Below are 24,376 nucleotides of genomic sequence, written 5' to 3' on the forward strand. Positions count from 1 at the left end.
ATCACAGAGAACAAGTGTGTGAAGTTTCAATCCATTCCCTTCAGTAGTTATGAAAATACCACCTTACATGCAAAAACTTAACCACGGGGACGCCGACGCTGACAAATGGGTGACTGCATTAGCTCGATTTTTCTGCAAATTCAAACAAGAATCATAACTTTGTCAAAATGTGATAAAATGTTATATATAACTTAATATATAACTGAGCACTCTTATGACCCTTCATATATACATATATATTTAATTTAATAGACAAGGAGCATAGAGCTCAAGTCTACAAATAAAGACTTTGTTCTGTTCTGTTTAAAGTTTTAAGTGAAAAACAAATAGGATAGGATGTACAGGACAGAACAAACATGATTCCTTATTAGCTACCCCTACACACTGTGTTGTGTGGGTATAATAAGTAAGGAACTTCAGTTATATTTCATACAACAAAAGTAAGGCATATAGTGACCTTTCCAATACAACAGGAACAAAATATAAGTAATAAAGGGACTTTATTCTATTGATTCAAATTCTATACAATAATATTACACAAAAGCTGTTGGCAGAACAGAGTGCTCCACTATTCTCAGTGTTTTATAGATAAAGAAGAGCCTGGGTAATATAGAATTTTCTAAAATTCAAAAATGCCATTAATTCTGTAAATATCCATGTAAGTTAGTGGCCTTTGTCAGTGACCTCCTAATATGCTCTCAAATAAGTTCTCAAATAAGTGTGTGAAGTTTCAACCCACTTCCCTTCAGTGCTTTTGGAGATACCAACTTGCAAAAACTTAACTTAAAATGTGACGGTGATGCCTTGGTGAATACAATAGCTCACCCTATTCTTCAGATAGTGCAAGCTAGAATCAACTCCCATCCTGTGTTACGTGCTATTGATACTCGAATGACAATAAAAAAATTTCAACAACAAATATAAATGTTACCAAATCAACATTTATTTACATCACATGAGAAAAAGGTTAAAAGCTTTACAATTATGTAACACATTCAACATCAACAAATGCAATCATACATTTTCAAAATGAGACTTCACTTATAATATGGTTAAAGCCATGTGTTTTATGTATGTTTAATAAATATATAATTGTAAACTATTCTAAAATATTTTACTAAATTCAATAATATTAATAATAACTGAGCTGTAAAAAAACAGAAATGCCTGTACAAAATCATTTTGTTACCGGGTACAATCAGTTTTTAGCTAAAAACTGGTGAGAAAATTCAATAACTGGTAACTGAAGTTAGTGTTTGACAAAGGAGCAGAAATTCTAAATATTACCTTAGTTTTTTTTATAACAAGAATAAGACAATTATCGAATACGGTACGATCCTAGCTGAAAATAGTTACTCCATATTCGAACATGTATTCTAATCATTTTGAGTACAACAAAAAACAAACAAACTGGCATATCTTGTCATAAAAAAGCCCCAAAATTTATGTTGAAAATCTAAAGACTTTATTAGAACAGTCGGTTAAATGTTTAACATGGTTTAACATCGACATTAAAACCGTTAGCATTTTTTATCTGAATTAAACTGTATTTTATCTAAAGAAGCTCTGCTTAAGTTAAAAAAAAAACTAAACATTTTACATGGATCAATTTAAGCACATTAAATTGAAAAATCTGCAAAGGATAATTAACACTGTGTTACACATATATATCCAGAATTAAATTGAAAATCAAAAGATAGTGCAATTCTTTTCATTTTGGGTCATTATTCACAATGAAAATTATGATTTTAGAAAAAATGGGATAAAATGCTCTGAAAATTTGCACTCAGATTTACATTTAATAGAACATATATCTAGATAAAATATTGCCAATCCTGTCATGTCAAAAAGCCTCAGTGGAGTTCCTTAAAGTAGTTTAACAGTATCAATATTTGATCCATGGATATTGTTTTTTGTTTTGCAAATGAAAAAGTCAGTTGAAACAGGTCACATTTGTTCAATGGGTTAAGAATACAATGTAACAAAGGCAAAAGATAGCATTATCTAAATGTCAACCATTACATACAACCAAACTGATGTGCGATTGTTGACAATAAAACAAACACATGGGTAACAAATATATAGGATCACAGGTATAATAACAACACCATACAATACAGTGATCAAATGGTCTTACTAAATAAACCGATAATGATAAAACATTCCATTAATATAATGAAATAATATGAGCCGTGTCACGACAAAACCAACATAATGGGTTTGCGACCAGCATGGATCCAGACCAGCCTGCGCATATGCGCAGTCTGATCAGGATCCATGCTGTTCGCTATCAGTTTCTCTACTTGTTTATAGGGTTTGTATGTGAACAGCATGGATCCTGATCAGTGATCAAATAGTCTTACTAAATAAATCGTAAATAATAAAACATTCCATTAATATAATGAAATAATGATCACAATAATCTCAGACATGTAATAACTTCAACAATCACGTGGACTAAAACAATAACTTGACACTTGTGTAATAATAATCACTGTAATAACTTGGCACTGATAACAACATTAGTAAACCACAATATACATGTATGTGTATCAGAATTGCCTTACTCGTAAACTTATAACACACATCTTAGTACATACTATATCATAAGCATTAATAACAATATCCTATGACAGTGTACCGGTTATCTTTGTAACCATGGAATCACTAAAGATAATAACTATGCCATATAAAAGAAATGTGTACCTTCTGTATTTCTAAATTTTCAAATATCTCGCATGTTATTAGAAATGTATATTATTTTCTCATATATGTATAAATAACAAAAGACTATCTTCGTGGTAAGAATTGCCAGGACAATAATTATGTTGATATCTTTACAAGCTGACTGAGTCACTTCACACCATAAGTTAATTTAGTTCAGTATATAGCAACTGCTTATCAAGATAAAATTCTATTGAACCTCCCTCAGTCACTGTCACTGTCCGAATCACTCAGTTGGAGATCTGCACCTGTATGATCAAGACACAAGAATATTGTTCTGTATGGTTGTAAAAAAAATATTATAAACAAGAAGACAAACAGCATATTTCATCCCCAGAACATTCCCAACAAATCAACAGTTGTTTTTAATACATATATTTCTTAAAGCCTAGCAAATTTAAGTCAATGCTATAAATATTGCATATTGCCTAGAAGGGGTTTATTTTATTTGTAAAAACAGTGACAATGTCCTGGTATATCTGGCAATAATAAAATGCCCTAACCTTGTTTTATGCATCAATTTGTTTTGATTAACAAATTTTAAATTAATTCAAATATATAATGATAAGAATAAATCAAAAGATTGTCTAATGGAAATGCAGTTAGTTCCTTAGTCTTACCCCCCACCCCCATGAAAACAGCCATGTTTTCCTCTAAAACAAAGATTAAAGGCTAAATAGGCTTTAGAAAGGCAAGCACCTGACAGTTTAACAAAACACAGAATGAATTTGCATTAAAACAAAGACATATAAATAGAGGTCAGGATATTTGTTTAGTTCAGTGTAAGATCAGAATATATCCCACCTTTTGAATACCAAAAGTTCATATTTCACGAGTGGCGCAGCCACAAGTGAAATATAAACTTTTGGTGTTCACAAGGTGAAATATGTTTTGATCTTACACTAAACTAAACTAAACAAATTTTCTTTTTATTACCGTATATGCAAAGAAATGTTTAAAAAGATATTTTTACCTAATACAAAATGAAAAGCACACCAAAAATAATACAATGTGACGTCATTTACAACGTCACATCATTAAGTTGGTTTCCAGTACTGTGCATGCTGGTATTTCACTGAAACAACATAACAGGCTTAAATTCAAAACAGTGAAAAATATCAAATTGATAATTTCACTGTTTCAAACAGTGAAATATCAGTTTTATATTTCACTGCTATGTTTCTGTAAACCACCAAAAAGCATGTAATAAATAGTGTATAAACTTACTGATCATACTAATCATTCCGTTAGAGTCAGTATTTGTATTTTGTGGTGGTGGAGGCACCGACGGTTGAGTTGCTGTCATTGGTACTGGCGGTCGTCCTACAAACAATAAAGTAATAGGTTTCATAACATACAATGTGTCTTACTTACTGATGTACTTTGTAAAAATAACAGTGTTAAAGACATGTTTCATAAACAGAGGATATTGAATGAGTGTAAGTTCAATACTGAATTGGCGAGCATAATATTATTTTATTCAACGAGTTCAATAAATTCAGTAATGAACTTACACAAATTTAATATTCTATTTATCACATACCAAAAATACAGACCATTTAAAGTGAAATAGAGTCGTTTTTCATTGACGCGTCTACAGTTTAAAGCTAACATTTAGCACGTCTTTACACTATGTTTGTATAAGGCAAATGATGTCATGTCAAAATATTTGCATGGCCATGCAATACCATTTTTACATTGTCGCAAAATCTGCACGGGTATGTGAAATTGAATTTTTACTTTGCGCTATTTCATTATTATTGAGTACTGTATTTGACGAGACATTCCTAAGATTTACAGGAATTTAATATGGTATGACAAATGGATGCTTGTACAAATTTTTTTAGACTTAAAGCAAACTATATTAAACCTACAAGGAAGAAAATCAACGAAGCTAAGAAAAATGACTTTTTTTTTCCAAACCCAAAACCCAAATAAATTTGATAAAATACCATAAAAAATCAATAAATCATGTTATATGCAAACAATGATGTTACCTATATCCTATAGACAACAAAATATTACTGTGAGTGGGATGGGAAGGATTATTTATCATGCATGCCCCTACAATAATGCCCCTGCAATATCCTTTAAAATTATGCAGTATGTGTTGCAGGTTTTTTTATGTAATACAACTATTATTATACATGTAATATATCAGGTGACAGAATATAAACCAATATATAATAAACTTTGTTATATAACAACAAAGGTATACCTGTATCTAGTGTATTAATTTCAGCATCGCTGTCAGAATCTGAGGAAAAGTCATCACTAGAACTATCACTTATATCTCCTACAAGACTCTCTGAAATAATACAACAGTTTCTACTAAAATACAATGTACCTCTCATTCATGGAGTTCCTTACATTTTCAAAGAGAAATTAGTGATGAACTTATTATCTCTTATAAACCTGTTTTAAAACAAGGAAAATGTTTATTTTACAGTGCTTTGCCATTGATTTCTTTATAACCTAGATGAGTCTATTCATTGATGTCCAAAAACAAAAATACTCAGAATCATAGACAGATCGTAGATATATAAAAATATTAAGAACAAATGTCATTAATTTCTAAAAACACATGCTATAAATATCTGTTACAGCTCATGAGATGTTAAAAGTAACCACTTAACAAGGAAGAATTTCATTAAAAATGGCTGATTAATGGATCATGACAGGCAGGGCCTTTTCACTAGTTTTTGGGAAGGCGCCCTAGCCCTTTTTGTGGGGAAAAAATGCGCGATTTCCACACTTTTGGGGAAAATATCATATTTTCACACATTTCGGGGGAATATCATAATTTATTTGCATATCTTCCTCCAATCACATTTAAGGTTTACTATAGTACTAAGCTTTCTGTCCAACAGGAGTAAAAAACATTTTTTACAGATCAATTTATTGACCCTTTATATTAACTCATATTTCCTATTTATAGTATTTTATGTTGGTCATGTGAGGGTTCTTGGTTTGATTCAGAGGGTACATTATTATCAGTTTACACTGTATTACTGGCACTGATGTGCTAGGCTCGCTATTTCCGACAGTTGGGCATGTTGTGCTACTCGGACACAAGGTCATCAATTCATCCAATTTTTAATAAACAATTACAAACGTCACTCCAATCGTATTTTCTTCTTGTTCTGTGACATTGTTTACATTAGTGACATCGTATCGGTCGCCATATTGTCATAACAAATCACATGTGCACTAAAAAATAAGGCAGCAGGATTTCCCATGCTGTTTTTAGAAAGTTGCAAACTCAGACTGAGGCTCTGAGTTAACATCAATTGTATTAAATCAAGGTATCCCTCTATTGAGTTATTGAATTATTAGCTTTCATTGGACAAAACAATTATCTATTTTAAAACAAGAAAGTTTCTTTACAAGTTTTATTCTTCAGTTAAAGGGGAAATATTTGCCAGAAGGGGAAATTTAGACTGTTTTTTGGGGAAAAAAGGTAGTAATTTGGCTTGGGGAAGTAGCCTGATACAGGCTACAGCAAAGAAGGGGGAAAAGGCCCTGACAGGACATAATATTATCTTGTTTGAATCTTTTTATCTTTTTTATAACAAGGACATAAAGCTAAAGGATACCTACCATTTACAGGATTCGAGGGTGGTGGAGGGGGTGGGGAAGGGTCTTTATGCTGAACACTTGGGCTTTGACTAGGTTTTGTCTTTCCTGGTGAACTTTTCTGTCGAGGTTCAACTGGGGTCAAGGGTCGCCCTGCAGAAGAAACCTTACTGCTCCCTTCCATCCTGAAACAAATCATGATGATAAAAACACTGATAATGTCTGCACCTATCTACATAATCATAATGTGAGCCGCGCCATGACAAAACCAATTGTTTGCGACCAGCATGGATCCAGACCAGCCTGCACATCCGCGCAGTCTGATCAGGATCCATGCTGTTCGCTATCAGTTTCTCTACTTGTAATAGAGATCGTAAGTGAACAGCATGGATCCTGATCAGACTGCGTGGATGTGCAGGCTGGTCTGGATCCATGCTGGTCGCAAACGCACTATGTTGGTTTTGTTGTGACGCGGCTCATGGATATTTTGGTCAGTATGTAAACTAATGTAAACTTTCCTCATCCTTTAAACAATGCACAGAGGGGTATGTAATGTCCTTCTCCCCTGGTTAAAGATGTTATGTTGTCAAACCACCATGAATTGAAGGAGCCCTCATTAAACCCAAAATAAATATGTGCATATCAGAGTCGAGTACAAACTCCTTACATATGTGTTTAAGGCGCTTCATGGACAGGCACCTATTTACTTACGAAACATGCTAGACATTTATATCCCATCTAGACAACTGGATGTCTTTAACTTTTTTAACTACATTTGAATTGAATTTGTGACTTATTAGTGTTTTAATTTGTTTTTAAATATTGTTTATTTTTCATTTGCTTATACTGTACAGTACTTTTGAATGTGTTAATGTGCATGAAAAAAGTGCTTTAGAAGTATAGAATATCATAAAAAAATATAAATGAATTAGATATGTAAACAAACTCAATTTTTTTGTCATGTTAAACAAGCACTTATCATAGTATTGCAAGCAATCCATAAGTCCCCTAACGGTTAGAACCCCATCAACATTCTGAAGGGCCATTGGCCATTCACTAATGTTTCAATTTTTCTCTATTTCAAGTTAATTTGTTGGAAAAGTTCTTTAAAAGTGATCACAGGAAACAGTTTTTATGAACAGACAGACAGACAGACTGAAGGACACTCTAAAGTTAATATTTGAAACATCCCTGTAATCAAAATATAACATTTTTGAAAGCAAAATTCTTAAAGAGGATATAACTCTTGAATTAAAGATGCAATTTCATAAAAATTTTCAGCTCTTTTTGACTTATCACAAATATTGTTATATTTGCCATGTTTTAAGCCTATTTGTTGCCAAGGCAACCAATATTTTTTTCAAAATAGGAAGAAAAGATAAGACATGCATGACCTCCAGACTGCCATCTACCCGTATGTCAAGTTTCATAAAAATATTTCCAGTACTTTTTGAGTTATCACTGGATTCAGTTTATGTATAAAATTTGCCATATTTTCAGTCTATGTGCTGCCATAGCAACCAGAATTTTCATCATAGGAAGAATAGAAAAAGACGAGCATAACCTCCCGACTGCCATCTACCCATATTTCAAGTTTCATAAAAATATTTCCAGTACTTTTTGCGTTATCACTGGATCCAGTTTATGTGTAAAATTTGCCATAATTTCAGTTTATTTGTTGCCATAGCAACATAGGAAGAAAAGAAAAAGACTTGCATAATCTCCATACTGCCATCTATCCATATATCAAGTTTCATAAAAATATTTTCAGTACTTTCAAGTTATCGCGGGATCCAGTTTTGTGGACGGACTGACAGACTGACAGACAGACGGACAGAGGGAAAACCTAAAGTCCCCTCCGGTAAACCGGTAGGGGACTTAAAAGCATTTCAACTTGTATGCTTCATAAACATTTCTACATGTTTAATTTTCATTAAACATAATAACTCCAGACTTCACTTTTTGTAAATCAGTAAAACCAGTTAAATATTAAGAAACTGTACTTTGTATACTTTTCATAAAACATTATTGTTCATAAAATAATTTTAAAACTAACTGAGATAGAAAGTAACAAACCTTGTCTTCTTAACATTGATGTTATTTTTCAGCCGTTCAAGGGTGAAAGTTCCAGTGTCATGATCAATAATCAGTACACATTCCTTAGATACTGGTCTCTTGTTGCCCTTGTATACTGTGTGTGTCTTTCCTGAACCCTGTAACATACAAGTTTTATCATAAATAGTCATGTATGATGAAACCTTGTAATACATTTCTTGAAGAACATTTTTTTGTACATGTACAGTCAAACCTGTGAACAAAGGTCATCTAAGGGTGACACATTTCACGGCTTTTATAGAAGTGTTCTTAATTAATTTGGAGGTTACTTCATTTCATTTTATCTATGAAGGGTTTTCAAAAAGTGGCTTTAATTTGCAGGGTTATCTTTATTCAGAGGTTTTCTTTAACACAGATTTGACTACATGTATATGCAACAAAAGAGTAAAAGATAACAAGATAGATTCAACAAATGTATACAAGGTATATCTTGGATGAGCATACTTTCTTCTTTACTTAATTTAGAGCAGAGTGTTTTTATATATATATGTAAACAAAGAACCAAAATATAAAGGAGCAGACCTAAGCTAAGTGGTAAGGCTTAGCAGCCTACCTTTCAAACCAGAGATAACATTTAAAAAGAATTACTACATTGCTCAGTCATTAGTATAAATCGAAATTATTATGAAGTTTCATAGAATTCTATAACTTACTTCCACATGAGGCACTGTCAGCGTCACATGGTGACCTTGACCTATATCTACTTGAGCTTCTTGAGTTGTATCTACAGATGCTGGCTTGAAATCATCTGAAAATGTATGACATGATATCTATATATAGTATATAAAGATGTGTATATAATAAGGATATAACTGGCATACATGTATCTTAATGATCTTATCTGGAGAGTCTTTTTAAAAAAGTGTCTGTTTTATTTTATACTCTTATATGAATTATACAAAAAACAGAATGAAAATTTCCTCAATAAAACATTAAGTGCTCTTTTAATTTTGGTTCAACTATGACTTCCTACATTGGCCATACATTTCATAATTGGTATTCCAACCAAAGACTTCCAAGTTAGTAGTCAGATTCTCTAATACACAAATATTTTTTTCACACAAAGTCTCAGGTTACAAGCCATTAATTAGCACTTTAGTTAAAATCATTTTAATTTCATATCGATAGTGTAATGACATTGGTAGAATGTCATAATTCTGATAATGATCATAAATAAGTTGGTGAATGAACATGAGACAGGGATCGAAATTGTTTTAGCGCCGCTAGTCCTTCAAATTTCTACTTGTCCTGTTTCTCATCCTGCATTTTGGGCACCATTTTCAAAATCAGTCTCCCCTAAGCAATAAAACCTCGCCAATGCAATCGAATGCTAGAAGTTTTCAAAATCTGTTTGTTTACGCAAATAAGGAACCAAAACCGGAAACAAAGCTTGTGTTTTAGGTTATGTATGAAATAAGTCCACGGATTTTAATTACCATAAATATAAATCTGTGATAAATCATGCATTTTATAGAGCATTGTTGGGCATGTTCCAGTAACAATATGTATTTAGTTCGCAATTTATACTTAACTTAACACACAAGCTTTGTTTCCGGTTTTCCCTTGTTAAAAGTAAATAAACTGATTATGAGAATTCTAGCTTCCTATTACATCCGCAAATTTCTGCTAGGCATGCCGGACAAGCATTTTACCATTTTGTACACATCCTGCATCAATCTCTACTCATAAATACAATAGATGAGTGGAATTTTCAATCTCTGCATAAGGGAATGTTTCCCATATATGTCACGTTTCAGAACTGTTCACTTATTTAGTTATTAGGGGAGAAAATGTGTAAGCGGCCTGATAGCTCAGCCGATAGCGCCATGGAACGGTATTCTGAGGGTCCCTGTGTTCGAGTTGCGGTCAGGCTGCACATTTTTCTCACCCTGTGACATATATAAGGACAAAAAGTTTGTGTTTTAGGTTGTGACAAACCACTCTTGGTAGTGAGCTAGCTTTTCACCAACAATGTTTGTGTGCCGTACATGCTAAAATACCAAATGTTAACTATGACCCTGCTTATCTTAAGAATTTTTTTAAAAATGATATTTAGAAATTTCGTTTTGAATATAATTAAATGAATACACTGCACAGTTTAACTACTCACATCTTATGGAATGGTAGGCTACCCCTGATTTCTGGTCAAAACTGGCACCAATTTTTAATTCATGTGGTTTATTATCGACAGACAAAGATTTATCAGTCATTTTTAATTTAAAATTGTCACTATTTCCTCATTGTTTGGCTATTTTATAAACTTTTCACGAACAGCTGTTATAATTTCTGAAAAATGAGCTTTAACGATAATGTCCGAGGAACTTCGCATACGCGTCAGTCTCTTTGAGAAGCTTGTAAAAAAACACTTAAAGAAAACAAAAGTAGTAGGAATTAAAAAATGTAAAACAGCAAATGAAACATAATTAATACAATGTGTATTTTCTGTCGTTAATATAAAATATAAAATCAAAGATTATTTTCTTTGCATTTAAATTTTTGGTTTAAAATGCATTTTCTCATAAATTCGTCTGAAGATGCAGATCAAAGTGGCTACAACAACAACTACATTGCACGATAAATTTCTGAAAAATACCAAAAAATCTGGGAAAAGGTAAAAACATGAATTAAAAGATCAAAATATTTTATATCTACATTTAGCTATACAAATAAATTTCGTGACAATTTATTTAAAGATGCTTTAAAATTGAAGTAATCAGATTTCGCGATGCGCATACATAGAAATAAGAATCCGGGTCAGCTCGGCCCTAAAATGTACTCGGCCCCCGAGTCAGCTCGGCCCTATTCCAACTCGGCACGGGTCAACTCGGCCCACTTTTCAATTATTAATATTTAGTGTGTTATCACTATTTATTGTAATTATGGTAATTATTTATAATACACGGATTGACAGTTTCCGAACTAGCAGCAGACAGGCTTTTCTTATCAGTAGAATTGCGAGTAAAGATAACTGATTGCGTATCTCACTGTATTTCTGACTCGTGGTAGGTTTAACCGTAAATTTAAATACCTTCAGTGTCAAAGAATATATACCGAGAGAAAGCTTAGATTACCAGCTTTTTAATTGATGTAATAAATTTTAAAATAGGACATTTAATCGTCCCAAACTAGCGATAATAATGTTACTTTAAAAACAAAATGCATCTAAGGAAACACATTTTTATTAGATCTATATTAATTTTATCTGCAAGACAAATAAATAACATTTTTTTTCTAAATATATTTTATTTCGGCAGAAGTACAATATTATAAAATAATAAGATATTTCTTATCATTCATTTACCTTAACAACATGCAAAGCAAAATTAATACGTTATATATATTTTTGTAAAGTGGGCCGAGCTGACCCGTGCCGAGTTGACCCGTGCCGAGTTGGTATAGGGCCGAGTTGACTCTTTTCCAAGAAATAAGGTTTTCGGATATTTTTATGTTTCGGGTGTTTGAAAATGTAAAGGGGCAGGGGAAGGGTTAGACGCAATATCATTTTTCCAAATACCGTAACAGTTAACGAATCGCAACATAACAATCCCACATAACAGTTAAAGAATCGCAACATAACAATTTGCCACAGAGTGAAAACTATTCAGTTAACAGTCGCTTCTTGCACAGTGTTCTTGTTTGTTCTGCATGATGTTTTTGTTCCGTTGGGGGCCTTATATCTTAATATACATATATAGACCTGTTATGTAAAATATTTGATTATGTGACTAGCGCCTGTTTTTAACAGGTTAAAAAATGATTTGTCAGACTGGCTAGAATTAGCAAACTCAGGAAATCCGAATCGGAATGAAGGCGAAACAAATAAGGTGGATATCAAATCTACATGACTGTAAGAAATAAGTAGATCTGAACTTCAGTCAGATTGATTCAATTCTATCAATCCTAATATCAAGTTTTGCGAAAGTACGTTTCCAGAAACGGGACTATTTTGATAAAACGTTTGTAAAATACGTAAAATTCGACTGATTCAAGTCTATGATAAATTGTAAGCAAAATTATTTCCCTTTAAACGCAACTTAATAATATGAAATTAGGCAAAGCTTATGAACGGGGAAGTTGTTAAAAAAAATCCTTTCATTCTTTCCGTTTTAAAGTTGTCATTCGGTATTACATGCACTGCTTCCGTTTATTAATCCGAAAAGTTGAGAATTGTTCCGTTATCGGAATACCCCGCCTTTTATCATTGAGTTACATTGTAAATGGCGGCGCCCGACTAGAACTGACACTGAAAATTTCATTGATAGGTATAGAATTCTATATATTTTTTATTGTTTTTTTTTTTATTATTTTAAATAGACACGTGTAGTCTATAGCTGGGCAAGCCAAAGCCCGGACTCGCTTCGCGGGCCCGGTCTTTGACTTCCCCGTAAAAAATATAGAATAATAGTTGCTAAGACGCTTTCATTTCAAGATTTTCCCAAAATGAAATTCTTAATCTTAAATTTGATTTTAAAATTAATTATGTTTTCTGATGGGTTAATTTATGTTTTCTGATGTTTAAGATTTCTTTTAACATTTCTCTTTCTATTCTCATATTACTCTTTGATAAATTGAAAGTATTTTTAGGCCTTCATTATGTTACAAACAGGTTTATACATGTACATACTCTGTGGTGAATCGTTATTGTGGCGAATCGTTATTCATTCGGGGGAGGATATATATGAAATTTATACTGTAGTATTTGATATTGAAATAAGCAACAAGGTTTTGAAAATGTTAAAAAAATATGTGTGGTTCAGGGAACATTGCTGAAAAAAGTTTAAGGGTTAATGTAGGTAGGGATTTATTTCTTACTGTCAACATTCCAGTGCCAGTAATTTTGTTATAAGTGTTATTTTGTTTCAGTTTACAGTTGTATTTCTCTTATGTAGATAAAGTGATGAAAAATTGTTGTTATTGTATATGACATGTTATTACATGATACTGTATGTTTAATACAATATATTTTACATGATTTGAACATAGTTTTTTAAAAGTTAGATTAGCGATTTTGAAATGACACAAATGATATGTTCATGTAAGTGATTATTTACGTCTTAACTCAATAAATTATTAATAAGAAAAATGAAAGATCATCTATAAAGTTATCATTTTTGTATGGATAATTAAAATAAACATTTTCAATAAGCCCACTTTGCTCTGGCATCCCCATGTATTTATATTGGGTATAAGTGTTTATAATTAAAATTAGTATTACCTTACTCCCAGTGATTGTATTCTATAGTTATAGTATGCTGTACATGCCTGTCATTTTGTTTTTATTTAAACATTTTCATGGATTAGGAATTTATAAACATGTTTACTTAATTAACCAAATACAGGACAAGAACATTGTTTCAGAACATGTAGAAAGAACATCTTAATATGGTGAATGCCATTCTATTTTTCATAGAAAAAAAATAAAAGTGCTTTTTTTCAATGTACTGCATGTACATGTAACTTAAATTTATATGATTACTGCTGTAATTTATCATGTCATTTTTCTTTATCTGATTTTTATTTTACATTTTCCAACCATAAAGTGAGGATTTCCCTTAATTTAATATACACTGGAGCCCCTTTCACTAGAATACACAGACATACACAACTATGACAGAAGATATATGTACAAAACATCATTTAAGAAAAACAGTCCAGAGTTGAGTCACAGTCAGTCTGCAATTGTTTTTTTTATAACCCTGTGACATATGGGGTCCAACATGGGGCATCGTGGTACATAGACAAAAAAAAATTGTAGCTTTAAGACATTGTTGAATGTTCTGTCTCTATAGCCATTACAAATTATAATTTTCCTTTAATGAATCCTGGTTGTGAGTAAGAAATGTGCACTGACTGCTGTTGTCATGCAGTTACTGTCTTTAAAGTGTCATGTTTATAGATATTGTATGATAAATATGCAAAAAACATGATTTTCAACGAAGGCATTGCATTTAGAAATTATTTATTTGATTGGAACCATATTTTAAGTTAGTTACAAAAAAAGTGATTTGTACATCTTTGATTTTTATAAGAAGTATTAACTTCCACATATGTATCATATTTTTTAGAAAATTGGGCTTATAACATATCTGCACATTTGCAGCATTAGTTAAAAAATATTGAAAACATTAGGTTAATAAATGTTTGGAAATTACCAATATTGTACTGATATTTTGCTTTTAAATAACACGTTTTACATGCATTACTTTAATGAAATTATGGCTAAATAAATCAGTTTTTTAATCTATTTATCTAGGTTTTAAATCATTGATAACAGAATAAAGTTGTTGATAAATACTCACTGGTGATAGACTTGAAACGTTAAGCATGGACACAAATGATACAGCAGCCTGTGCGGAAAATAATGTCAGCAGTGGCTGTCATGGAAATACAGAACTGAAATATTCAAATGATGTTCCTGAAGTCACTGAAGTTACTCAAAGACTTAGAGAACTGACCTGTGAAGAGAGAGAGGCTTTAGAAAAAGACAAAAGGGTTGTTACAGAGTTTAAACAGAAGAAGTTTGAAGCTGAAGCCCAGAAAAATTGGGATTTGTTCTATAAAAGAAATACAACAAAATTTTTTAAGGACAGGCATTGGACAAAAAGAGAGTTTTCTGAGCTTGTACAGACTAAGGTAAATGTTTGTCAATTTGTAAGATTGTTTTGGGTGTGTTTAATGATAAATTGAGTTTATAGTCACTAGTGTAATTACATGTACTCAAGATCAATAACTCTAGCACTGATTCTAACAATCATGGTTTACACGGAAGTTCGTTTTACTCAACCACTAGAGATATTCTCTTTAAACTAATTAATATTCATTCAAAATTGTAAATGTTGATCAGTGTAGCATTATGCCCAATACCTATAAATTTAGTACATGTATGCATTTTGACAAATTATATACTGCAAGTTATATTCCCTAAACCACTGGAAAGTATTTATGTAAAGCTTTACACATGTCTGTGGGGTCATAACTGTTTGCATTAACTGTATCAAAGATTTTCACCAAAAACTTAGAAAAATCTTGTATGACCCTTGCTTTTCAGTCTATCACTGTTCAACTGGTATCTATTGGTGACTGTGTAATAAAAATATATCTAATTTATTTTAATCCTTTTTCTGGAATTTTCACCTAAAATGTTTAAATTTATATTCATTCAGGGTTCTGAAAAGACTGTGATATTTGAGGTCGGATGTGGTGTAGGAAACTTTATGTTCCCATTGCTAGAGGAAGAAGAAAATATTTATTTCTATGCCTGTGATTTTTCAAAGCGAGCTGTGGAGTTTGTAAAGGTAAATAAACATTAATAATAATTGATTCATTATATATGGAATGACCAAAAAAACTTTTTTTGTTTTTTTGTTTTGGGTTTTACGTCACACCGACACAGTATAGGTCATATCGCGACGTTTCAGCTTTACTGGTGGAGGAAGACCTCAGGTGCCATTCCGTGCATAATTTCAGGCACAAACGGGCACCTGAGTAGAAACACCGACATTCCGTAAGCTAGCTGGATAGCTTCCTCACATGAAAGAATCTAAAGTCCCTGTCGGGATTCGAACCCACAGCGGTGAGGGGCAAGTGGTTTGAAGTCAACGACCTTAACCACAAAAACTGAATAAAGCTTAGATAAATCTTACAAATTGATAAACTGCCTAAGAAGTCATTGTTACAATTTGTAATATTGCGCGTTTTTAAAAGTGCTTTTCATTGCATAATCTTTATGTTTATATTACGGTAATTCTATACAGTACATCATTTACATGGCTGCTGTTAAATTATGAATTTGAAGTAATTTCTTTTTTCTCTAATAAAGGAAGTTGGCTGTATTATAAATTTGTTATAAAGATTTTTAACATGTTATATGGCCATATATGATTTTTTTTGTTGCAATATAAACCTTGTCTAACTTATGCAATATAATCCTTGCCTAGCTTCTTGGGTTATATATGAAAACAGCCATTTATATAGGGCCATGAAACCTTTAAATTCTTTAGAACTAATAATACATGTCTGAAATACCTTCCATAACATTAAGGACAAAATTTGACATTAATAGAAATATAAACTGTTGGGATAAAACTTTTCTCTTTATCTTTTACATAGGAAAATCCATTATATGATGCAGCGCGTTGTTGTGCCTTCCATTGTGACATCACAGAGAATGAGTTATCAAATCATATAACAGAGAATTGTGTTGACGTGGCAACCATGATATTTGTTTTATCAGCAATACACCCAGAGAAAATGGTCACAGCTTTACATAATGTATATACAGTAAGTTCTGTAATTATACAAATTACCTTCACACCAAGTAGTTAAAGTTGCTTCCCCTGATTATCATCAGTGTTGCTTTATTTTACACATTTTTTTCATTTCATTCATGTCTGGAAGTTATCCTGATCCAGCTGGTATATAATGTTTGCATGCTCTAAAGCAAGGTGTGTACATTTAACATGTATATTAACCCGTAACCTGCTGATTTTGTGTTATGGATTTGCCCAGCTTTGATTTCGGAACAGTCTAATGTTTTTTAGGAATACAAAAATTGAGCTACCAACAGTATAAAATCTGATAAGACTGTGCAAGCTGGCTTGACTGCACAGGTGTGCCAGCTGGTTTGACTGCACAGGTGTGCCAGCTGGTTTTACTGCAAAGGTGTGCAAGCTGGCTTGACTGCACAGGTGTGCCAGCTGGTTTGACTGCACAGGTGTGCCAGCTGGTTTGACTGCACAGGTGTGCCAGCTGGTTTTACTGCACAGGTGTGCAAGCTGGCTTGACTGCACAGATGTGCCAGCTGGTTTGACTGCACTTGTGTGCCAGTGGGCTTGACTGCATAGGTGTGCCAGTGGCCTTGACTGCACAGGTGTGCCAGCTGGCTTGACTGCATAGGTGTGCCAGTGGGCTTGACTGCACAGGTGTGCCAGTGGGCTGGACTGCACATGTGTGCCAGTGGACTTGACTGCACAGGTGTGCCAGTGGGCTTGACTGCACAGGTGTGCCAGTGGGTTTGACTGCACATGTGTGCCAGTGGGCTTGACTGCACGTGTGTGCCAGTGGGCTTGACTGCATAGGTGTGCAGGCTGGCTTGGCTCTACTGGTGGCAAAGGCTAATCTCATGTTTCCAGCAGGTTAAAGGTTAAAACAAGACTTTTCAATGATGGCCATCACCGAAGGTTGCAATTTCCCAGTCATGTTTTCTAGGTTATAAAGAGATGTAATTGAAAGTCAATGACAAAAACTTTTGCATTGACTGTCAAGAAATTATTCTTTTTGTGAACATAGAAAACTCAAGTATCTTGATATTTATGTTACTACTAAGTAGGGGTGTCATGTTTATCTGTTTAAATGGGTACAGTCGATTTTTGGCTTAGAACCGGGTATAAAATTCAATAACCGGTAATTGAGGTTAGTATTTGACTAAGAGGTGGAAAAGTTTTTGATCGATTCTAAATATTACCTTGGTTTTTTTATGACATGATATGACAATTGTTTGTATTTTAGTTGTACTCGACAATTATTTTTTCCCATCTGATCGAATACTGTACAACCCTAGTGGAAAATAGTTACTCCATATTGGGATATGTATTGTAATCATTTTGAGTAGAACAAAATATGAACAAAATGGCATATCTTGTCATACAGAAACAAAGTTATGTTGAAAATTTAAGGATTTTATGAGTACGGTCGGTTAAACGTTATCATGGTTATTGCGTTGCCGTTTAAACAGTTAGAATTTTTTCTAACCGTGACACCTCTACTACTAAGCAATGAGTTTATAGTCCAGTAGGCTTTCTGATTGGCAGATCATGCTTTTCTTGACCCAGTGTTATTTATTTGAGGCATGCATGTATATTTCAGGTATTGAAGCCTGGAGGGTGTTTGTTGTTCAGAGACTATGGACAGTATGATTATGCCATGTTGAGGTTCGCACCTGGTCATAAGTTGTCTGAAAACTTCTATGTTAGACAGGATGGTACAAGAGCCTTCTATTTCACCATTGGTAATTTTTTTCTTTATTAGCAATTTTTAGCACTATTTTTAAAGGGAAGCCATTTATCAGCTGATATTCAGATCATGATGAATAAAGATATGATTGGCGGGCAGGGGTTCAGGCAGGCATCAAACAGGTGCTTTCTGGTGGCTAACTAGTGTTACATTTTTGAATCAATTTTAGTATATGGCAAACATATATAACTTATATGGAGACTTGAGCCCCCTGGGGTTATAGTCACTGTAACTAAAGGGTCTGGTCGATAATTAGAGTTAGTTACTCTTGATAACATATTATTTTTAGGTTCACCATTACTAAGACCATTACTAAGACCAGAAAAATTGCTTCCCATGGATAACTTTAGCTAGGAATGAAATATTGTAATCAAACTTGGTATATAGCAAGCATTTTGTGTATTGATGAGATATTACCTTATTTAGATTGGTATTAGATTTTAATATGTACAATTATCATGGTTATTGTCATGTACAGGGGACATTTGATTAACAGTTTAACTGTTCAAATATCTATCACGTGATTAAGGAATTATTTCCTTAATAGGTTTAGAAACTACCTTTATAGATGTACTTAATTTTACTCAGAATAAAGGTTTGAAAAAACTTTAAGTATGTATTTTTGAATAGTTTGAATGAAAAATAAATGTTCCACTCAGAAAAGTGGTTCATTGTATCATTCACCAATTCTTTGTTAAAAAGCAAACTAAACAGAGATACAGTTATTTTTATTGACAAAAAATTAGATACTAGGTGAATATGATGATGTTTATTATTGTGCTTATCAATGATTATCAATTATTGATGTATCAAATTGCACTGGAAATAACTATACCGGTAATTGTTGAAATTATTGTATACCTACTCTGGGTATTCTGAAATGATAAGAGTGTACTATTTTTCCTTATTTATCAGCACATACCATAACAATATTTGTCTCTGTGACTTTTATTGTGGTTACTTTATCTTACTACACATTAAAGGTTGGAGGTATTGGGCATGTGTCTTTTTTGACATGTCTTGTTTGTAGATGGATCTGGTTCATACTTGGAGAAATATCAATTTTCAGGAACATAATTTCATTTAAAGACCAAAAACTTGATTCAAATACGACCTTTATCTTTGAGTGACTAAAGCATCTCTGGTAAAATGAAAAAGCTGAGGGCATGGTGCCTCCCTCCCAATACACTGCCCCTAGCAGTGGCTATTGTTGAAAACTTGATTTTTGCCAGGTTTCTTTACTTAACTTTAAAACAGATTATGTTTAACTCATAAAATGTCTAACATGTAATTATAAAGAACCTATATGATGCATATTAAGATCAGGGGCCACAACTCCTACACTGCTTTTGTTGAATTTATAATTGCTAGACTTGATTGTCATATGTGTCTTTTTTACCTTCAGAGAAGCTAAAAGAAGTTGCAGAGTCAGCAGGTTTTATTTCCACATCATGTGACTATGTACACAGACAGACTGTTAATAAAAAAGAAGGTCTTTCAGTTCCAAGGATATTTGTTCAAGCAAAATTTGTAAAACCAAAGTCTTGAGAGTGATATATGACTATTTAACAACAGTGTATAAATTTATGACATGAAGTAAAATATTGGATGGTTTCTAAACTGTGAAGATGTTTATAAGAGTGGTTATTAAAAGAAGAGGAAGTAGATTGTAGTATGATGTTATTGGTCTACAATTGATCAAATCTATTGTCATCAGCTAATAACACAGCCTACAACAGTAACATTTCATAAAAACACGACAGGGGTTCCATTGCTGTGTGGTTTATAGAATCAGTTATGCCTTGCTGCATCGTGAGGTTCTGTTCCCAGTAGTGAAAATTACTGTAAGGTTGGTGTGTATAACATGAGACTTTGATAAAATGATATCTGAAATGTTTTACAGAGAAGTGCCTGCATCATGAGTTCTGTTGTTTACCAGCTTAACTTAACCCTTAAAGTGCTGGAACCGAAAACGTTAAGCCTTTGCCACCAGTATAGAGCTAGGACAGTCTGCACATCTATGCAATCTGACCAGGCTCTATACTGTTGGCTGACAAACATTAAATATTCAAATTTATATATCCCTAAAATTGATAATGGACAGTCCCAAAAATGGAAGTGGGACAAGTCCATTTAAAATATTCAGCAGGTTCAGGGCTAAAATTTGCCTGATGACCATGATAATGTGACTAAGAATTAGAACTATTGGAAGTTACACTGTGTTTGTTGTATGATATTAATATCTCAATGTATAATTATTGTGTTGTTGTTTTTTTATAATGCCTGCTTTTATCATATCTTTATAGAATTATCAATGGTATTATCAACTATTTTGGTTGTGAAACGATTTATCTTTAGAGTGTCAGGAGCTGTGATGACTTGTACATACTACCAGTGCTTGTCTGTGCCTACTTGTGCCTTAAGTTGTCCTTAAAAGGGCTTCCAGGCAATGACAGAAGGATTTAATGTGTGGCATTATAGATGACAGTTGATTACCTTAAATGTTCATTCTTTCCAAGGACCGTTGTCAATGGAACACACTGCCATCGTATGTAGTTAACGCTGACAGGATCCCTGGTGCAACCTTAGATATATCACATCATACATGTAGATACTGCTTTTATCCTGTTTTGAACCTCACTTATAGTCTTACCTTCTGCACTACGCATTTGTCTGTATATATTTAAAGCAGCATGCCTCCAGATTTAGAATATTTTCTTGAAAATTTTGAAATTGTATTTAATAGCATAATATTGTGAAGTAACCAAAAGGAAGCAATTAACACATTATCTTGCAACCCAAGTAAATTACCAAAAAAGAGTTACAATATGCAAAAATAACCCTAACTGCGTTAGTAACGCAGCAGTAGAAATATTGATATAAAAAACTGAAAAAATAATCATTAATCGCATAAAACATGTAAATTATTACTTGATTATTGAATCTTTTTTACTTTTTCTAAAATATAAGTACATTTTTCTCAAGTTTGATTATATTGACATACTTTGGCTCCTCTGGAGGCATGCTGCACAGGGGCGTAGCTAGGCCGAAATCGATATTACGCACGCTCAGGCAGGGGGTTAAGGGGGCCGCGTTAGGCCCCCTTGCAGGTCCGGGGCAGAGCCCTGGTAGGGGTCCAGGGGGCGAAGCCCCCGGAAGCTCATTGATTTTCACCATTTAGAGATGTTAAAATTATGCATTTTCATGACCATTGAGGTCCATAAAATTACAAATTGAAGTCAGAAGGAATTTAATATTATCATTATAATAACATTTTATGTAATGATATGAGTTGTGTTAATATGTGACGTGATTTAGAAAACGTCTTAGATATAATGTCTAGATCGTATAGTATTTGATTAACGTTATATAAGGATATACATTGAATAAACCGATGCAAACAAATGACGTGTACGCTTTTACTAGTCAGCAAATAAAAGTGACAAACACAAATTTATCTACAACAACGTCAGCCTAGCTCTAAGCCAGAGAGATGACCAGTGGTCATCGTTGAGCGATCAGCACTGGCATTGCTGGAAGGAAATGCAGACACTTGTTAACATTTTGATAAAGCTCTGTCTGTATATCTAACAGTACAGATTCTATAGTAAACGGAGACTGTAACAGTGAAATCTCGCACCGATTTACAGAAAATAATGTGTTTTCTTCATTTTTAGATTGTTTTTTTCTCAATTGAAACATCGTTACTAAATAAAATCTAAAAATGTTATCAGTTACTACGTAGCGATGAGTATTATCTTAAATTACTTTTGTCTGAAAGAAATTATAAAAGTAAAAAAAATGCCTTTGAGACATAAAAAAAAAAGAATTCTGGGGCATACTGGGCTTTTTGAGGTTATACTTTAGGAGCGTCACTGAAAAAGAAAACAACGACAACAAACACAAGAAAAACGCTTTTACTGTTATATAGATACATATTTTTCTCCTTGTGCATTTTTTGCGATTACTACAGTTTAAGGGATTTAGTATTTTGTATGGAAGTCAAAATACTACTTTGTTTACATTTTGCTACTTTTATGACAAATAATTTCACATTAAGCGCTACTTTCTTCGTAAGAAGCATTTAACAAGCTCTGAAACTATTATTTAAATGTTTTAAAGTAGCACACCTCCAGATTCATGCTAATGTTCATGAAAATTTGAAAATGTATTTAACGCTTTAATATTGTAAAGTTACCAAAATAATGCAATTTAGACATTATCAAGGCCACTAAAAAACCTATGTAAATTACTATAAAGAGGTCAAAATATGAAAAAAAAAACCCTTACTGCGTTCGTAACGCAATAACATTTAGTTATACATACTGAAAAATTCGGTCATTAATAGCACATTACATGTAAAGTTTTACTAGAATTTTGAATCTTTACTGAATACCTTTCCTAAAATCTTACTACACTTTTCTCAGGTTTGATTTTATCGAAATGGTTTTGCTCATTTGGAGGCGTGCAGCTTTAAAACTTGATCTCGATCATGCTTCTCCTTTTTAAAGAAGTAATAATATATTCATTTCTGAGGCATAATTGTCCGTTTTCTCGACAGAATAAAACGTGGTTATAACAAGCGACGTCGTGTGATTAATTTTTCTGGCACCCCCAATGCAAACGTTTAAACGAACACATTAATTAATGGACAATGAAACTCCATAAAGTTTATTAGTCGCCGGTAGAAACCGGCGACTATATTTGTAATAGTTTAATATTATACCTATGGTAGGAGAAGCCGTTAAAATCTGAAAAGAAAAGTATATCAATCATTGATCAATTAAAGACAACAATTATTTTTCAGTAATCTCAAAAAATCAAACATGTGATAACTTTGCTCAATGAAATGAAATATGCACATATTGACATCTTAATTAAAAGCAACATTACAATTTTCATAAAATGAATCAATAACGTATCCCCAAGGACCAGTCATTGAATATTAGGGTAACTTTTACTTTTTTCTATGTGTCAAGCATTGCTATTTTATAATTTATAAATCATGAATGAAATTTGAAATGACACTTTAGAATTGTTTGGTTGTTTATCTTTTATGAGAACTATTATATTACATTATTTTATCTAATTATAAATAAATTCTCCCTGGTCTTTCGTAAGAATCACGTGACTACATGTTTACTCGCTATAAAATCTATTAATAGTAACATATTGCTGATAAGACAGGTAACTGGTTGTTGGCAAGAGGTGTGGAAAATGATAAGTTGCAAATCATTGTAATTTTGTACAGATAATTACATAAGTTATTTGTCATTAATCAGTTTCATACTTTATATCATTTGAAAAACCTGTTTACTCATATTTTACACATAAAAAAAATAAATTTTCATACATTTTCCTTTCTTCTTGGTAAAGGGTTAAGCTTAGCCCTTTCTGAAGAAAGTTCAATAGTTTAGTTTAGGTTGAACATCCCAAAATAATGTTATGCTTAAGAGGCACATTATTGAAATATATATAATGGTAACCGTTGATTTCGGTATATTCCGTCGGTTTCCGTCACGCAGGTTTCCAAAACGGTATGCCGTTAGGGGTCCGGAATCGTATTAGATACATAGAAAAAAATAATAAACTATCTTTGTGTTGATAGTTTATCGCACTGAAAGGCAATGAAACGTTAATTTTATATATCGTATGTAACGATTGGAATACGTGTATTGATTTCAACTAAATTATATATTTTTTCTATAGCACGTCATAATAATGATGTACAACACTTTTACAGTAAAATTGTATTGTTTCATGAAATAATTAAACATATATTTTTTTCATAGTCACTTTGCAAATATTCGATGATTGGTAATTATTTGTCGGTAATTATCTGAATCTGAACTAGTAACCTTTACGGATTTCAATGTATGGTACAACAGTATATGTACAATTACAAGAAGAGTTACCAGCATAGCACTTGCCTTACAAGCCTCAGTGAAAA

General features: G+C 32.7%; 2 protein-coding genes across 2 annotated transcripts; one reads left to right on the plus strand and one right to left on the minus strand.

Moving 5' to 3' along the window:
* Positions 1-2,554: 2,554 nt before the first annotated feature.
* On the minus strand, positions 2,555-10,755 carry LOC132754500 (ELL-associated factor 1-like). Its single transcript, XM_060745137.1, has 7 exons — positions 10,526-10,755; positions 9,069-9,163; positions 8,377-8,513; positions 6,325-6,485; positions 4,943-5,032; positions 3,952-4,047; positions 2,555-2,972 (listed from the first exon to the last, which is right to left on the minus strand). Exons 1-7 carry the CDS (start codon positions 10,623-10,625, stop codon positions 2,929-2,931), a joined length of 723 nt encoding a protein of 240 aa, XP_060601120.1. The 5' UTR covers positions 10,626-10,755; the 3' UTR covers positions 2,555-2,928.
* A 128-nt stretch (positions 10,756-10,883) lies between these two features.
* On the plus strand, positions 10,884-20,681 carry LOC132754499 (tRNA N(3)-methylcytidine methyltransferase METTL6-like). Its single transcript, XM_060745136.1, has 6 exons — positions 10,884-11,026; positions 14,669-15,048; positions 15,579-15,710; positions 16,525-16,695; positions 18,280-18,421; positions 19,832-20,681. Exons 2-6 carry the CDS (start codon positions 14,740-14,742, stop codon positions 19,972-19,974), a joined length of 897 nt encoding a protein of 298 aa, XP_060601119.1. The 5' UTR covers positions 10,884-11,026; positions 14,669-14,739; the 3' UTR covers positions 19,975-20,681.
* Positions 20,682-24,376: the final 3,695 nt, after the last annotated feature.

Source organism: Ruditapes philippinarum, unplaced genomic scaffold, assembly GCF_026571515.1.
Source record: "Ruditapes philippinarum isolate M1 unplaced genomic scaffold, ASM2657151v2 ctg5967_1_1_1_1, whole genome shotgun sequence".
Classification (NCBI taxonomy): domain Eukaryota; kingdom Metazoa; phylum Mollusca; class Bivalvia; order Venerida; family Veneridae; genus Ruditapes; species Ruditapes philippinarum.

Excerpts from the sequence above, each read along its gene's own strand:
- LOC132754500 (XM_060745137.1), bottom strand. The coding sequence starts at position 10,625 with ATGACTGATAAATCTTTGTCTGTCGATAATAAACCACATGAATTAAAA. Across the intron at positions 9,164-10,525 it reads AGCCTACCATTCCATAAGAT|ATGATTTCAAGCCAGCATCT; the intron begins GTGAGTAGTTAA and ends ATACATTTTCAG. Across the intron at positions 4,048-4,942 it reads AATTAATACACTAGATACAG|GACGACCGCCAGTACCAATG; the intron begins GTATACCTTTGT and ends TATTGTTTGTAG.
- LOC132754499 (XM_060745136.1), top strand. The coding sequence starts at position 14,740 with ATGGACACAAATGATACAGCAGCCTGTGCGGAAAATAATGTCAGCAGT. Across the intron at positions 15,711-16,524 it reads GAGCTGTGGAGTTTGTAAAG|GAAAATCCATTATATGATGC; the intron begins GTAAATAAACAT and ends TCTTTTACATAG. Across the intron at positions 18,422-19,831 it reads AGCCTTCTATTTCACCATTG|AGAAGCTAAAAGAAGTTGCA; the intron begins GTAATTTTTTTC and ends TTTTACCTTCAG.